We start from the raw sequence: 17,150 nt of genomic DNA on the forward strand, positions 1-17,150 counted from the left end.
TTGATATTTTCTTTTAGTATTGTACCAACAACGTTTTCAAGTGTCATTTGTGGTCTTTTATTTTAATTTAATTATAAAAGAAAATTGTCCACGTATTATTGTCGTATTATGTGGTCGTGACAGTGTAAAAATTAAATTTGGTCTCAATTTGATGAGGACCAAAATTACTTTGTTTCATAAAAATGGGACTAAATTAGATAAAAATAACAAATATAGGATCTTAATTGAATATAACAATAACACATGGCAGTTACACTAACATGTGACATTGTCATTACCACATCATATATTACTGTCATGTGACACGACGCCTGAGTTAACACGTGAACAATTTAAAAAAATAAATAAATAATAATAATAATAATAAATCATGAATTGATATGTAACATATTTTTAACATTGTTAGATAAAAGATTAAATTAGATTAATTTTTCAAAAATTGAAACTTAATTAAAAAAATGAAAAATCAAATTGAGATTTTCTCACAAAAATAAGGACCAAAACATATTTAAATCGTAATTTAAATTATAACATTATTACATATTTTCGTCCATAAATAATATAATATAAAAATTAATTTTTAAACTATTTTAATTCCAATTTTTAATTTTTCTTAGAAAAAAAAAGTTGAATGGTTAGTTTGTGAATCTTGACAGAATGAATCAGGCATGACCAATCAACCTGGACAAATTTTGCCAATCAGCCCTGAGTCAAGATTCATATGCCACGGGAGTTACTTCCCCCACCCCATCATTTTTCTTCTAACACCCTAACACTTCCAGAATACAAAAACATCTCCTGAAAAGCACCACCCTTATGCCACCTCCTTTATATTTAACAAGTGTTATGGCCCAATAGAATTTGGAGCCCACTCGTTGATAACTTCTAAGAAAGCCCTCTTACTCCTTTTGACAATTGTTTTTAAAAAATATTTTTATTTATCATTTTAAAAGTTATTATTAGGATAAAACAAATTAATAGTTATATCCATTCCTAATGAATATATAAGAGATGTCTCTACATTCTCTTTGATCCCCTTTCATGGATCTCTTTCATTCTCTTTTGTTTTTTCTTTCACTTTATGTTTTTTGGATTAAAGAGAAAGTGAATACTTTATGTACGATGTATCATTCATATTCCACACAATTATGATTGAAGTTAAAGAGAACTATACTATATTATAATTTATGGTAAGTCTTGGTTTTATGATTTCGGACTGAATTGGGATGATTCTTTTGGGCTTTTTGATTTATTGTAATGTTCGGTGGATCACTACGCCAAAAAATATTATCTCATGTGTATATTTGTCATTATGGTATAATAAATATTATAAACAATATAATATAAAAATTTAAAATTTAAAAAGAGTATAATTAAACCCTTGATAGAAAAAATATAAGAATAAAATTCTATTTGAGTAAAAATAAGGACTTACACAAATAAGTTTTTGTTTCTAATATTGTCATTATTTAAGAATTGAGTTCAAGAATAATTAAAATATATGTTACTCTTCAAACTTTTCGAAGAACAAAACAATGACAACTAATAATATCTCATATGTAATAATTGATTTAATGATGTCATCTTAATAAATTTAATATTAAAATTAGAAATATAATTATTTATTAGTAACAAAATTATTATAGGCTTTTTCTTTATGGTACCAAGTCAACACAACATCATTGTGAAAAAGTTGTACCAAGTAAGGGTAACAAAGTGGGTCTGCCCTCACAGCCCGCCAGCCTACTGGGTAGCCTGTAATAACCCGACCCTCACAGCCCACCAGCCTACTGGGTCAAGGTATCTGTCAAAGCGGGCCAGCCCGCAACCCTTTTAACAAAAAACTAAAACGCATGTGTGGCTCTAGCATCAAGGTTGAGAACACAAAGCTAGACCTCTTATCATTTTTCATCTACTGTTGCTAATGCATGTAATACTCAAACTTTGTTGGCTCACTCAACCTAAACACTCTCAATCCCTAAATTCTTCGCGTGCAACCCTACAGTCACAATCTCTAACGCCAATTCAGTGTACCCGAAAGTGAATTACACTTAAGTAAAATTAAAAATCAATTTTAAACATGTGATCTTGAACATGATCTCAGTAGTAACAAAACCTAATTCACAAGAGTAACATTGTTGTTCTTGGCCTTGCACGGTTTCACCATGGGAAAACAATGAGAAATAAAAATCAAATTTGAATCGAGGTATCTTCATTCATTGTGCGAGAAAGACGACTTTGGCCAGACAGAGACGTACAACGGTGGCACATGTGGTGCTTGTCCTCAGGCGAAAGAGATAGATGGAAGGCCTTGGTCATAAAAATTGGGTCTTTAAATATTGGGCCATAAAAAAATTCAACCAATCTATTGCAGCATAGTGAAAGAACAAGAACAAATTAGACCAATCTAGCTCGTCAGTCCGCCTAATTGCGAGACGAGCACCAATTTTTAATCTGTTTTCTCTTGTGGGTTGATCCATCCTGATCCGATTTTGACGAGTCAACAACAAGACTAGCCAAGATAGATTTATCTGTTTTGCTACCCCTAATGCCAAGGTGACATGACTTTAACTTGACATTTTTAAAGCTCTTTGTCTTAAGGTAACATGATTTTAATTCAAAGCATTTTAGATTGAAACTTTCCTGAAATATTCATATTTTAGAAAGTATTTTTTCCGATAAATTAAAAAAAATACACTAGTTTGAAAAAAAATGATAAAAAATTAACCATGTAAAAATTTAGAAGGTATAAAAAATTATTTAATTCTACACAGAAAATACTACAACATTCTACAATATATTTATTTATCAAACACTACTTATTAACAACAAACAATGATAATTTAAGTAATACTTTAATAATTGATCGATACAGAACTCTAAATCTAATTATAAATTAATAGCCAATAGTAGCACAAACAGTAATGCATTTAAATTTTGTACTTAAAAAAGTAACTAGTAAATCCGGTATATGTAAATGGAAACAAATTTGTCTTACATATACATTTCTCTTATTTTCATTTGTTTGAAAAGGTAAGTTGTGAGTTGAAAAGAATGAAACATTTGAAAGATGCGTATAAGAAAAGAAAAAGTTTTCAACATATAAGGACTGTGGTCCCACACAACTCTAGGCTTTTACTGTTCATACCTCGAAGGAGGAACATAAAAGTTTGAAGAAGTTTTGTTGCCTCTTCTGAATTTCTGTCATCTTCCCAAGACCCCAGAGAAAGAGTGAAAGAAAAGAAGATGCAGCTAAAGCATAGTGTAACAACGTGTGTTCAACTAATTATTTAGGTAAGGACTAAGATGAAGAAGAAGAAGCAACTAAAGCATAGTGTAACAGAACAGAACACCCTGATTAGAAACAACTTATAAAAAGAAATAAGTAAAAGTTGAATTATAGAATATTGTGAGCAGTGTGAAAAGGGCATATCTGGCCAATAGAATGAAGAGCATTGAATTTTACAGACCCATATGGCTGTATTTAATTTGAGGAAATTAAAAGGCCATGTGAGAGTCTGTGATGGTCTTACACCATGCCCTACACAGGACCAAAATTAAAACAAACACCACATCATATCTCTAGTACTCCTAAAATGTTGCACAGTTTTCTAGCACTAGGACAAAATTTAATGAACCCCCAAAACAAAATACTACAAACAAATACAAAGAAACCTAATTAAAACAAACTAGTCGCCACTAATAATTTACATGATACTGCAGCTCTCCGTGTTCTCGTCGCTGAAAACATGCGTGATAGGATCCGCCATCGGGTGCGACGGCATTGGTGGCGGCGGAAAGTAGTTCATCGACGGTGCCCTTCCGTACATCATGTGCGGCGGGTACATGCTCATGTTCGCTTGCTGTTGCTGCTGCTGTTGTTGTTGGTTCATCATCATGGCCATCAATTGTTGTTGCTGCTGCTGTTGTTGGATGTTGTAAGGGTTTGGTTGTTGCATGTGCATTGGCATCCCCTGCATCCCTTGATAGTACCCACCGTTCATCGCCGCCGCGGCTGCTGCCGCCGGTAATCCTTGCACCGCCGGGATGTTCATGTTCATGTTCCTCATATGCTCCATTTGACCCATCTGATTCATCGGGCCTCGCTGACCCATGGGGCCCATCTGGTGACTCATTGGACCCATGTGCCCCACATTACCATTATTGGCACCGTGACCCTTGCCGTTACTGTTTTTACCATTATTGCCACCACCCTTGCCATTTTTACCTTTGGGTGGTGAGATATCAAAATCTTGAAAGTCAAAGTCAATTTTGTCCATTTTACCTCCTCCATTTTTCTTTCCTTTGCTGCTGTTGATGATGTTGTTGTTTCCACCTCTGTTGTCTTTGTTCTTGTTTGTTGTTGTGTCGGGTGAACCTCCTCCCTTCTTGTTCTTTTTCCCAAGGCCCAGAAACCGAACAAGGAAGCCACCACCATTTTTGGCTTTGGGGTTCTTTTTCTTGTTACCATGGTTATGATTGTTATCTCCCCCACCGCCACCACCCTTTTGCTTTCCACCTTTGTTCTTTTGACCACCATCTCCATTGCCTTTTTTTCCTCCATTTCCATTTTTACCCTCGTTAAAGTTTCCACCTTTGCCCTTTATGGCTAGATCAATGACTTCACCCTTCTTCACACTCCCAAAATTCCCACCCCCGTTCCCTTTATGGCTGTTCATACCAGACCCGTTCATCATCATTCCGCCAGGCCCATGAGGCCCACGTCCATTCCCCATCTGGCCCATCTGGGCCATCTGGGCCATCATCTTGTTGTGTTGCATAGGATGCCCCTGTCCCTGGCCATGGCCGCGGCCATTACCATGGCCGTGTCCATACTCTTCCTCCTCATCCTCTTCATCAAAATCATCATAATCGTCTTCAAGCTCATCATAGTCATCATCAAAGTCATCAAAATCTTCATCACTGTCATCAAGTTCATCTTCTGATAAGTTGAAGTTGACAGATTTGTGATTCTTGGGTGGTACTTTTGACCCTTCCTTCATATTTTGGAAGTGTGGTAGTTGACCACCACCTCCAGCACCTCCTCCACCTTTCTGAGGAGCACCACCCTTGTGATGTTGAGACTTGTTGTCCTTGCCCCCTTTGGTGTTATCTATGTGCAAGTTCTTGAACTGAGGGTAGGTGGGGTAGTTTTGGTTGTACATCATGCCTCTCTGGCCACCCCAAACTTCGGCATGCTTCCCTGACCTCTTCAGCTTTTTTATCAGTTTCGCTGGATCTATGTGCCCTGACACCATTACCTTCCCCCGCTCCGCATCTATGTTCACGGAATACACCCCTGCACAACAATAACTCACTATGCTTAACCACAAAACTAAACTCTCAAATCTCAAATCTAATTATCTTTGCTTGCAAATACAGAAACCATCCCACCCAATAAAGAAAACTTCCAAGCTATGTACCAAGAAAAGAAAAGAAAAAAAGAGTAAAGTTGGAAGCTTTAACATGCATAAATTAAGTGACATGATAAAGTTGAGTTTAATGAAGCTAATTAGCATCACATGAGAATTTGAAAAAAGAAAAGGCAAAAGGGTGAGGGTGGGTGGTAGAGATGTACCATCAATTTTCTGTAGGATTTTCTTTACTTTCTGTTCGCAGCCATCGCAGTGGATATTCACCTTGAGAAGGCAATTCTACACGGGGAAATATAAACACAACACAGATCAGTTAAACAGAATAAGTTTAATTAAGGTATGAAGAGAAGAGTGAAAGTAGGAAGAAGTTTGCACCTGAACTTTGAGCATGTCTTGTTTACTCATCCTGGTGGTTGACACACACAGCGCAGAGATGTGAGTGGAGAAGTAGAGAACAGACAGTGAGAGTAGTGTTTTGAGAATTGTTTTTTAGAGAGAGGAGAGGGTATTGTTGGTACGCATTGGACACTTCTATATTTGTTCCCTTCCTCAAGTATCCGTACTGTTTAGGCTCACACACACGTACAAGAACAGCAAAGTCACATTTTAGAGAGAAAGAGAGAAGAGAAGAGAGAGAGAAGCTGATTTTGGAACCAGGGTAGATAGCTTCCTATGACTGTGAGTTGGCTTTATGTTTTATGCTTTATAATATATATATATACTTATAATATATATATATATATATATATATATATATATAAATAAATAAGAAACTCGTGAACCTTTCAAAGTGGTCTCTCACTGACAGCTTAATACTGCCATTGCCTCACCTAAATAATTAGGACCAAACTATCTTTTTAATATCTGTTTTCCTTTTCATAAAATGACACCCTGACTTACTTTGACCCTCCTTCTTTTACCCTATTCAGCCCGTTAACTTCTGGGCCGGCTCTGTTAAATTGGGCCTGCAAACATGTATATATTTTATATAAGTAATTTTTCTAAAAACTAAGGTCTTGTTCGTGACTTGACATGAATTGTTTAAGAGAAACTGCTACTCAACCAGTCAAAAAGAAGCAGAAAAATAAGTGACAAAAATACTGCAATAGCTTATGTAGCATGTGACCTTGCGTGAAAGCAGAGTAGAACTCTCCCTATCAAGAAAATTAGTCAATGAACTACTTGAGAAGTTCAATTCTTCAAAGGGATAATTTCTAAAGCATATTACGTTACAATCCTCTGCACTACACTCTAGTCAAGTTATAATTTGTAATTGGAAAGTATTTGTTTATGAGCTCATAACCATTTCATGCTAAACTTGGATACATGGGAATATTTGATTTTAGACTTAACCTAACCCTAGAAAATCGGATTCCAATCTATGTACATCTTGTGTATAGAATTAAACATCAACGAGTGGTTTTATAGCAGGAGAAATAATAGATCTAACAAACAACAAATTTTATTAAGATATAACTTTGATATTACGTTAAAAAGTGAACTTTAAATCTAATTCAACATTACAAAATCAATTTATAAGATGAAATTTATATGCACTTATATATTTTGAATTGATCTTATATAAAATCGACGTAAGATTTCTTTTGTGTTTGACTGTTTAGCTTGATGATCATAAAATAATTATTTGTTGTAACGTATATATTGTTTGTGGATTAATGTTCCGTTGTGAAAGTGTGCCACAAGAACATGCTTTTGGAATTGCACAAAGGAAGAGAGAGTTGTGAGTGAAGGTAAAATGGTGATTCTGAAATTTAAAGAAGGGATTTGGGTTTGTGTGTAAAAGCAAGGAACACAGGGACCTCTCAAAACCCATCCCGATGGTACTGACATATAATACAGCCAATCACTACACTCTAAAATAATGCACAATTTTTTAAAGTAGGAGAACACTGAACAATGATCTTCTGCGAGTTAGGACCCTGCTTTTCCAACCAAAATCATTGTTTGTCTTCATTAAAAGTCCAACCTGGTGCAAATTTGCTGTCCCCATGTCACCTTTTCTTTATTTTTATCCTTTCAAATTTTTAAAAAAAGCCTCAAAAGATTTCTGTAATCTACAAAAGAACCACCCCACCACCATGGCAAACACCTTCTCAAAAAAATCCAAAGTTTATCAAAATGCTTTTGTTTTTGTAGGATGTGGGGTTGGTTTAGTTTCACATAATTTCCACCACTTTCCATTTATCCTTTCTTTTCTTTTCTGTCTCCTTTCCTTTTTTATAGTTTGCTACCACTTGTTATTCAACTAGTGTGTATACTAAATCAATAAAAAAAAAAGAGTAGTGTATGTGCTAATCAATCTTTGTTTTTGTAGTGCTGCAAATTATATTATATGAATTGTACTTGTTTTCTGTTCATGGCCTAATAGCTAATAGACAACTCCTTCCTGTTGTTGAATTGAACATCTTGTATTATGAAAGGAATAGAAGATTCGTTTCTCACAAGCTTTCCACTTCAGAGTTTTCTTATTCATCATTATTTCACCCTTTAATTAGGGACCCTGCCACTGACAAGGACACACACAACTGCTCTTTAAGTTATACATTTTACTCATATTTTAACTAACACATCATTTTTGCAATTTAATACATAATTAAAACAAAACTATCAGTTCTTGGTTTCATATTTACAGTCTCCAATCTATTTGAAAAACTAAACAAGCAATGTTTGAGGTAAAGAGTTTACCATATTTAAACGTTTAAGACTGAAAAGTGAAGAGAATTTGGTGCATTATTGATTATACATGCCAATAAGAAGAGCTTCATAAATACCTGGCTGTCAACTAACCCATCACTCCATTATTCAGATACAAGTTTTAGTTTACAGATCCACCCAATTCACATAAATATATATATATATATATATATATATATATATATATATATATATATATATATATATATATATACCTATTTGACAAGAGTGATTGAAGCATATATCTCTTACAATAAATTATTTCATGTGCTATTTAATGTCTCATTTATTGAATTAGACTCTTCTCGTGTTTAAATTTTAACAAATGATATTTACATTTTTTTTTTTACCTTATGGGGTTGGTTTAAAAATATTATAAAAATGAGTACTTTTTGTTTTTTTGGACTCATTGTAATGCATTAAAAATTATTAAATGGTCTTTTTCAGGTTGGGGTTCCCTTGACTTAAAATTCAAACTTTGCTGGTAGTGTCACCAGGAAAATAACAAACAAAATGGTCCATAAAATGTGAAATCACATTGAGGAAAGGGATGAGGAAACCCATCACATGTATTGAAAGCTCAACTATGATAAATAATCCGCTAGAATTTAGCATATAGATTATTCATTCCAAACAAAAATAATTGATGGGGTTCAAAATTCTGTCTAAAACAGGCACTTTCTATTAATCCTTTCTGTCTGGAAAATGACCCAAAAATAAACTTGATTCCATTTTGAATTGATGTTTCACCTCCTCCGTTGTTATACAACAACACCTGTATTTGCCAAATAATGAACCCATTGAATCTAACATATCAAACTATCAAACTCCTGAAAATTATTAAAGATATGTTACAAAATGGAGAAAACGTCACAGTCCAATAATTTAGTTTAGTCAGTAGTGATATTATGAAAAAAAGAAGTTTTATTTTTTATTTATGCAACTATTATTATTTCGGCTTGAGAGTATTGAATTGAATTCCCTCCTCGTAATAAACGAGGAAATCAATGATCAAAATGGGAATCAAAATATCCCACCAAAATCTGGTTAAAAAGTGACACTTGCATAAAAGAAAAAAGGGAAAATCTTAGTGGGACGGTTGGTCTTAAGAACTTACATGTCGGTTCAATGGTGGATATTTGGTTGGTTGGTTATGGTGATGGTCACATACATACAGAATTGATATAGCCGAATTTTGGAAAATGGAGCAAAGAAAAATCTGACTTCTAACCCCAAAATTGTAGTCAAATAATTCACGCAACATGCATAAAGTTGTTGTTTAATATCTAGATGTATCAGTGCATGGCAAAAGTACTATTTTTATTGGCAAACTTTCGAAAGATGAGAGATTATTATCGTTACCAAACTTGAGCAACTTGAGCACTGCTACAGCAGATTAAGACGTAGTTGATCATGTTCACATTGATCTTGATTAAGGGTTGTTTAGTTTTTGATAATGGAGTGAGATTTGACATAACAAAAGACATGCAACAACACTTGCGGGGGCTAATTTAATCCTGAAGAAGGACAGTGATTGGTGTTGGGTGGTGGCAATGAAAACTGAAGTGAGGTCCTTATCAGAAGGAATAGGCTACCTTTCATAGAGGGACATGTGCCCTAGGGAGGCAGGGACTAGTTTATGAACTTGACAGATAAATTAAGAGCTCGGGACCCCAAACAGAAGGGCCAGGTTGGTACAGTGGAGTTGTTGGGTAATCACTTCAGAGTCATAAGTGCTTTTATGAGATTGGAGGAATCAAAACCAAAACCAAAACCCAACCTCAATTCCATTTCCTTTTTTATTTTCCTTGCAAAAAACAAAAAAAAATAAAAAAGTTATGTTCAAGACATGTTTGTTTCATTGTGAAATACTAGGTCTTTAGTATTTCAACTAACTAACAACAGAGAGAGAAAAAACATAAGAAAAGATGCTAAATTTTCTGCTAGATTTAACAGTGGTTGGTTTGAAAGTGAAATGAATTATTGGTTCTGTGTTGACACTGACACCATGTGTGGGTGTGGGAGTGGAAGGGAGATGCTGCTATACATCCTAACCTAATAAAATGGATGAATCGGGGTAGCATGGTTCCGTGGTGACCCGTACCCGACCCGTTAGACAGTACGCATGCTGAAGCTGAACTCATGACATTCTCGTTTGCTAATGTATGACAGTTGACCATGATGTCAGGTTTCAGTGAAATTTCAAGTCAGAAAGTTTGATCCTGCAAAGTAGCAATACAAAGAGCAAAGACAAATTATACTGTTGCTAATTTATTACAGTGTAGAACAGTACTATGATATAGAGTAGCATGAATTATATGAAAGCAGAGTTAATTAATAGATTGAAATTGATGGGAGAAGAAGCAGCAATCCCCAGAAGGTGGAATAGAATAGGATGGTTAGTGTCCGGAGTGGTTCGGTTTGCTTTAAGACAGGAATTAAGAGTTTCAGACATTGAGATTTGAGAGCACAGAGAGGAGTGTGCTTTGGGTACCTTTATTTGACTTCGATATTCGAAATTCTGAGAGGGTTGGATCAAAATTCAACTTTAAAGTATGTTAAGATGCCAAAGATACTGTGGTTTTACGCTTGCTTGTCGCGGTTGATATTCTATATTCCCACTTTTGTTCTGCCTTTTTATTCTCTTGGGACCTTGTGCAGGGAACACCCACCACAGAGTTTACTCCATCTATGATACACACAGACACACAAAGAAAGAAGAGAAAAGAAAATTTACAACATTAATGAATGCTATGCTCCTTCACAGACCATTTTGACTGATGTGTTCTTTACCTCACTTTCTCCAACAACGATGCAACGTAACATAACTTGATTGACCACTTTGAAATTATCCTCCTCTGTCTCTGTTCTGCTAAATAACTCACTCACTCGCCTCCCACTTCAATCTCCCTCACTGTTCTCTTACATCACCATACAGATAAAATTGGAGAAATAAACACCATGGATGATGTCCCACTTTCTAACCGAGGTAAAAATTGAAGTTGCCAATGATGTTCAACATTGTGCAAATTGCAGAACAAATCTGAGACTCAACTCTCTTTTGGGCACGTTGAAAACATTACTTTAGTTAAGTTGAAAATACTAATTGAGTCAAGTCAAAAAATATCAATTGTTGAAATCATGTAGTACTCTAGTTCACATGCTGTGTATGTGTGATTCCTTTGAGCAAACGGAACTCATATTCATGATGTTCACAAGAGTGGACAATATGCACAAGAACGTTTTTATTATGTATTTAAAGAGACTAGAGACTAGGATAAACAATAAATGAGCAAGAAAAGAAAAGGAAAAGATTGATTTATATATATTATTGTATTTTGATATTCTATTAGAAGTCAGACTAGAAAAGGTGATAACAAATGGATGTGAAACAGTGCAAACCTGTGCCAAAGAGAGAATAATCTCATTCCCAATTTGGCAACTTTGACCAAAGAAACTCATCAGAGACCATAAAATACCATGCCAACAGTTCTTCATTCATTTCACCTGTGCTAATTATGAAGATCACTGTATATTACCTATCACTTGTGCTAATTATCTTCTTTTAGGTTCAAAGAAATTCCAATATACAGGAATTGAACTGATAACTTCTGTTTAATTAGAGGCTATATATGAGTAGTGATATACCAGTAAGAATACTGTAAGACAGTTATCTGATGATTGTCTCAAAAACCCTTATCAGAAAATTTTCTTTATCTCAAAGGACATTATTGTAATTTTCTGTGAATGATATCTCAGACCATTATTAGATTCAGATAGGCGACAAATGATGTTCACATTTCAATAACGTTGCAAAGATACTGTTGTACAAGTAACATGTCAATGACAAAGCATAGCCTAGCTCCAGGGCCTAATTCATGGCATAAACCTTTGTGCAGTTAAAGTCTTAAGCCAAAATAAGAAACATACCTCTCTCAGATTTTACCTACAAGCTACTTCAACACAGATCTGGAAGGTCTTCAATTAATTCTCAAACTACAATAATCAGAAATCAAGGGTAGCAGAACATACAATAACTTTAGCCCTTACGTTCAACTAACTTGTATTGAGACTTACCATTGCAGGTCCAACATCAATTCAGTCCACATCAAATGATAAAAGTGTCAACTTTAAAGATGATTAAACTGCAACGATATCACTCAGAGATTGGTAAAAAAGTTAAATAAAAATTACTCAAAAAAGACACAGAATCAGCATCTGCAGACATTCACCGCCCCATCCACCTTACCAAATACTATGCCATCACAACCACATTCTCAATGAACATTCAAGTGACTGAGAAGAAAGACACTGTGTTACTATACACTGATTGGATTTTCAGCTACTGAGAGATGAGAATGTAGGCTATAGAGGGGTGATGAAATGAAACATGTTGAGTATATATTGACTTATGCTGTAACATTGCAAAGAATTAAAATCAACTCTTAGCAACGACAAAATTGGTTCTTAGTCAAAATGAAAACAGTAAATAAACAAGAGTAGTGGTGTCTGTAATGATTAACCAGCTTAAACATAACAACATTAGCCAACGTCACAGAAGTAAATAAGAGCATCATATTGGTATCTGATGTACACACAAAATCTCAACATTCCTTATTCAAAGTTTCATAACGTTTGATAAACTATGATTCAAAATTTAAATTAATGCCAAGTCAAAGTCAATGGTCAGTGTTATATGATTTTAACCCCTCAATGTTATGAGGTTACTTACTGTACACAGTTTTAACTGCTAGTTATTAGATCTGGTGATACTAGAGTAAGATAGTGCTGAAAACACATTAGTGGAAGAATGTGTTTGGTAAGATTCGATGAGTTTAGGATTTAGGATTCACACAACAATTTCCAAGATGCATTAAAATCTGTCTTAACATTTTTGTCACATTAATTTGTCCTTCATTGTGTTAGTGGATAATATCTGTTTCTTTAACTGTGACAACCTAGCCTGGTGCAGTTTTACACTCCCAATAGTCCTACATTTGCATTGGTTACCATAAAGTTTAATTTTTGTGTCTGCTTAAAATGTATTTGTAAGATCTCTCTGAATCTGGAGAAGTTTCAAATTAAACCAAACTAAATCAACCATGCAAGTCTTGTTGATGTTTCACAAGGTAACAGAAGTGATTTTCATCCATAAGTACAACTTGTTTTGTGAGGACAGAGAACTCCAAGAAAAAAAAAACATGTACCCACTTTCTCATTATTCAAATGGATATTGGGTCATGTGCTCCCACCAAGGGGGGTTTCAAGCACTGTTTAGTCTCTATAACTTCTGTCTCATTAGTTCTATTTTCCACTAGTTTTTTTGGGGTGTATGAATCTGGTTAAACCATTTTTGTCACATTTGGAACAAGAAGTTTGTGGTCTATAGTGGTTGCTTTAACAGCAGTGTTCCAAAGAAAAAGATAAAATATCATATCAAAAATCTTGAATGAGCTTCCAGTTGAGGCTCATTTAACATTGCTTTCTGCTTTCAAGTGCTGTATGATAACCCATTGCCTCCATAACAAATGCAAGATAAATATAACCAAAATTTGATGAAGGGGTCACTTCCCAAAATTTTATTCCCAGTCCACTATTATAATTTTGAGTGATTAAAGCTCAAAGTAAAGAGCTTTCTGTAAATTCTAAAAACCAATTTGTCCTGATAGAGTTGATAGGGCTGAAAAACAAAACCGGTATCTGACCGAACCCAAAGAAATTTGAACATATGATCCAGTTAGATGGAATAAATGGATAATGCTAGATAAATATAATTAACTAAGTTGAACTCAGATAGTGTGTAAGAACTTTATGGGTATCCGACCGGATCTAAATTTATATTTTAATATTTAAAAATTTAAAAATATAGTTTAAATTTCAAATTTTATTTTTAATATTATTCTATTTATTAAAATTTAGTAGTAAGTTATATAGAATTATAATTCATTATAACAATCATTATTAAAATTGAAAATGTGATTTTTTTTAATTAAAGATTCAAAATAGAAGAAATTTTTTTATTAAAAATATTTAACTAAATATAAATTTGCAATCCAGAAAATCTAACTTATTTAACTTGCAATCTAGAAGATCTAACTGATTTAACTTATGATTTGAACAATTTAAATTTAAATAATTTAATAATTTGAATGGTCGAATATAAATTTTAAAATATTAAATTTATGTATACTTAATTGGTCAGGTCAATTCGAATCTGATCCAAGACCGATACTTACCTCTAAAATTTGATAATCTAAATGAATATTTAGTGAGTAGTTTTTTTTTTTTTTGTGGTTGGGAGGTCTTGTGCATCCATAGGCCCATGACTGGAGCCCAAGGACTTAGTAAATATAGTGTTGAAGTAGTTGCTCTCTTACAACTTTTTTAAGTATTGAACTAGGATCTTGTGGATAAAAAACTATGGTTGAAATTTGTCATAGAAGATATCAGATTCTTTAACAGTAATCAGTATGTACTTTATTTGTATAAAATGGTAGCTAAAAAAGTTACTCTTTATATCAGATAAGGTTTTGCATGCGATCTTTTTCTTTCTTCAGGCTATGAAAAATCAATTGTAACAAATTTCTGAATTGTTTGTAGTTTGAAACATCATTCCGAATCCTTAACATTGTTATGATAGTTGAGGTTTTTGACGATGTTTGATGAGATTGTGTTGACAAGTTGTGATGAATTATGAGTTTGGATGTTGTCTCTTTTGCATAATCTATCTTCAATCTTGTCTCTCACTGTCCTATGTGTACTCTCCAATTCACGACTGTTAGCTGTCACGCCAATCATATTTCATGTCTTCTTCCTTTGCAACAAAATCTTTGGCTCAATGTTGCAGGCTGCATGTGTTTAGAGACCAAGCTGCGTATCACTGCCAAATAATATTATCACAACCTGCCAAACCCTAGGAGACTAAGATTTTACTATAAATCTCTCAAGTCACCAACAAAATCATAATATTTTGTGCCAACTCATTCTTCATAGTTTAAGGTTAGTTACGATGGTTAAAACAGGGGATTTTTTTTTATCATTTATTGTCTTTTTAAATTGAAATAAGTTGCTTCTTATAATATGTGAGTGAGAAGATGAATAGTTAGTGTACATGTTGAGAAATTTGTGTATATGTCTACTAAAAAACAAAATTTTGGGATTCGTTTTGTAGTGCGTGAATTTGTTGAGAGTATTTATAGAAGATAATATATTTTGATCTACCTCTAATCCACCAATTCAATCATTTATATTTATAGATTATCATATCACATCACATTACTAAAAAAATCAAAATAAATAATTAAATAGTGATTAAAATAATAAATTAAAAGTGAATAAAAAAAATGGATCAAAATATCATTATTTTTTAGAAATTCTTACTAAACCAAATTTCAATCTCCATTAAATTAACTTTTAAAATATGCTAAAGCTGAAGTTTCTAATGTCAATAGTTTACATTTTAGCTTAGTTAATTATGTAATAATTATAATAAGTTACTTCTGCTGTTTATCTTCGCGTGTAATTTTAATTGAAAGTGAAACTTTAACTTTGTGTGTACTTTGGGTCCAAAAGTAATACTTTGATCAGATGAGAACGTACCTGTATTCAGTTTGCGTGGCCCCACGACAACCTTCAAATTGGAAGAACACAAATAAAAAAAAGCGGGAAAGAACAAAAAGGAGAGACAATCCGACCAATAATGGGTCTTACTGGTACATCAACTGGGCCAGAGAGATTATGGGCCCAATTATCTGGGCTTCTATTCACATACTCAACGAACCACATTTCCCCACCCTGCTCAAGAATTAAATTAATTAAATTCACAAACCATTTATTCTAATTTAACATCACTTTATAAGCATTTCAGAGTTCAGTGAAGTCTTTTCATAATTCTGAATTAATTTTTCTTACCATTAGAAAATTTTCACAAGTTAAAAATAATTTACCCTACCAACGGACTTGGATGTAGTAAAAAGGACTGATTCTCTACGGTATCTACATTTATAGTATTCAACTGTGATTTGAGCATGATTACCTCTTATGAAGGGTATGTGTTTTATGGATTTATGTATAGATGAAAAATTGGTTGATGTCTATTTAACGAGTTAAAAATTAGGAGAGTTTGCACTAATAGATGTTTTATCAATCTCATCAATTGACTCTTTACTTGTGCTCAATGATTAGGAGTTATCTATGATAGGCATTTTGCATATTTCTTTCATAATCTCTTCACTCACATTTTAGATTGGAAAGGTTTTAAGATGGGAAAGGTGTGTCTTTAATAATTTTTTCTCCACGGAGATGATTTAATAATATAAATTTTGCCTCCTACAAGTTTTAAAGTAGAGATCACAACATAGATCCTTCAAATGGTAATCATGCATAAATACATAGATTAACACCATAATTCTTCCAAGACAAAATTTCATTAAGAAATTTTTTTAAGAAAAGATTACTTTTTAGGCACATCTTCCAAAAAATTAATCATTTAAATAATAAAAATTGAGAGTTATCAATCTCAATGAAAAATGGAGTCTGAAATGCAGGACACTAAGAACTAATAACACGAAATGATGGTTGTCAACAATGACTTTGTAAAAATCACCAAAGGCAAGAGCAATTCACATAGATTTAGTGGCTATATGTTCGATGCTTGCTTTAGAGGAAGAAGAAAAAGAAAGGGTCTTCTTAAAAGCTTTGTTGTGAAATTACTCTGTTTACATGAGACTTTAGGTCAAAAGAGGATATGTTGGTCTTAATTAAGTATTCAGAATAATCTTATACCGAGTAATATGAAGAAAAAAAAAGGTAAGAAACTAGTACTAAGAGCTTAAGAGCTTGAGTAATAATTTGAGAATTGTTAGATGTATTACCTACTATTAAGTAATATATTTTCAAATGTTATTCAAGATTAAAGTCTTTCTTAATCCATCTTTCTTAGTAGAAAAATATCACCAATGATATGCATGTGACTTCGTTTATAAAGATTAGAGAGAAAATTAAAAAATTAGAAACAAAAAAATATATATTCTTCACAATATAAAATTGACTCCTACACAA

General features: G+C 33.4%; 1 protein-coding gene across 1 annotated transcript; it reads right to left on the reverse strand.

Annotated features, from left to right (window-relative positions):
* Positions 1-3,369: 3,369 nt before the first annotated feature.
* On the reverse strand, positions 3,370-6,063 carry LOC114191476 (Heavy metal transport/detoxification superfamily protein). Its single transcript, XM_028080656.2, has 3 exons — positions 5,751-6,063; positions 5,579-5,654; positions 3,370-5,299 (listed from the first exon to the last, which is right to left on the reverse strand). The coding sequence occupies exons 1-3, from the start codon at positions 5,778-5,780 to the stop codon at positions 3,708-3,710; spliced, it is 1,698 nt and encodes a 565-aa protein (XP_027936457.1). The 5' UTR covers positions 5,781-6,063; the 3' UTR covers positions 3,370-3,707.
* Positions 6,064-17,150: the final 11,087 nt, after the last annotated feature.

The sequence above is a fragment of the Vigna unguiculata genome, chromosome 7 (genome assembly GCF_037176805.1).
Source record: "Vigna unguiculata cultivar grain cowpea cultivar isolate G323 ecotype 2 chromosome 7, ASM3717680v1, whole genome shotgun sequence".
NCBI lineage: Eukaryota > Viridiplantae > Streptophyta > Magnoliopsida > Fabales > Fabaceae > Vigna > Vigna unguiculata.

Bases quoted from the DNA above. Each gene is read 5' to 3' on its own strand.
- LOC114191476 (XM_028080656.2), bottom strand. From the start codon at position 5,780: ATGAGTAAACAAGACATGCTCAAAGTTCAG. The intron at 5,655-5,750 runs GTGCAAACTTCT...TTCCCCGTGTAG, and splicing joins AAGACATGCTCAAAGTTCAG to AATTGCCTTCTCAAGGTGAA. The intron at 5,300-5,578 runs GTACATCTCTAC...ATTGTTGTGCAG, and splicing joins AATCCTACAGAAAATTGATG to GGGTGTATTCCGTGAACATA.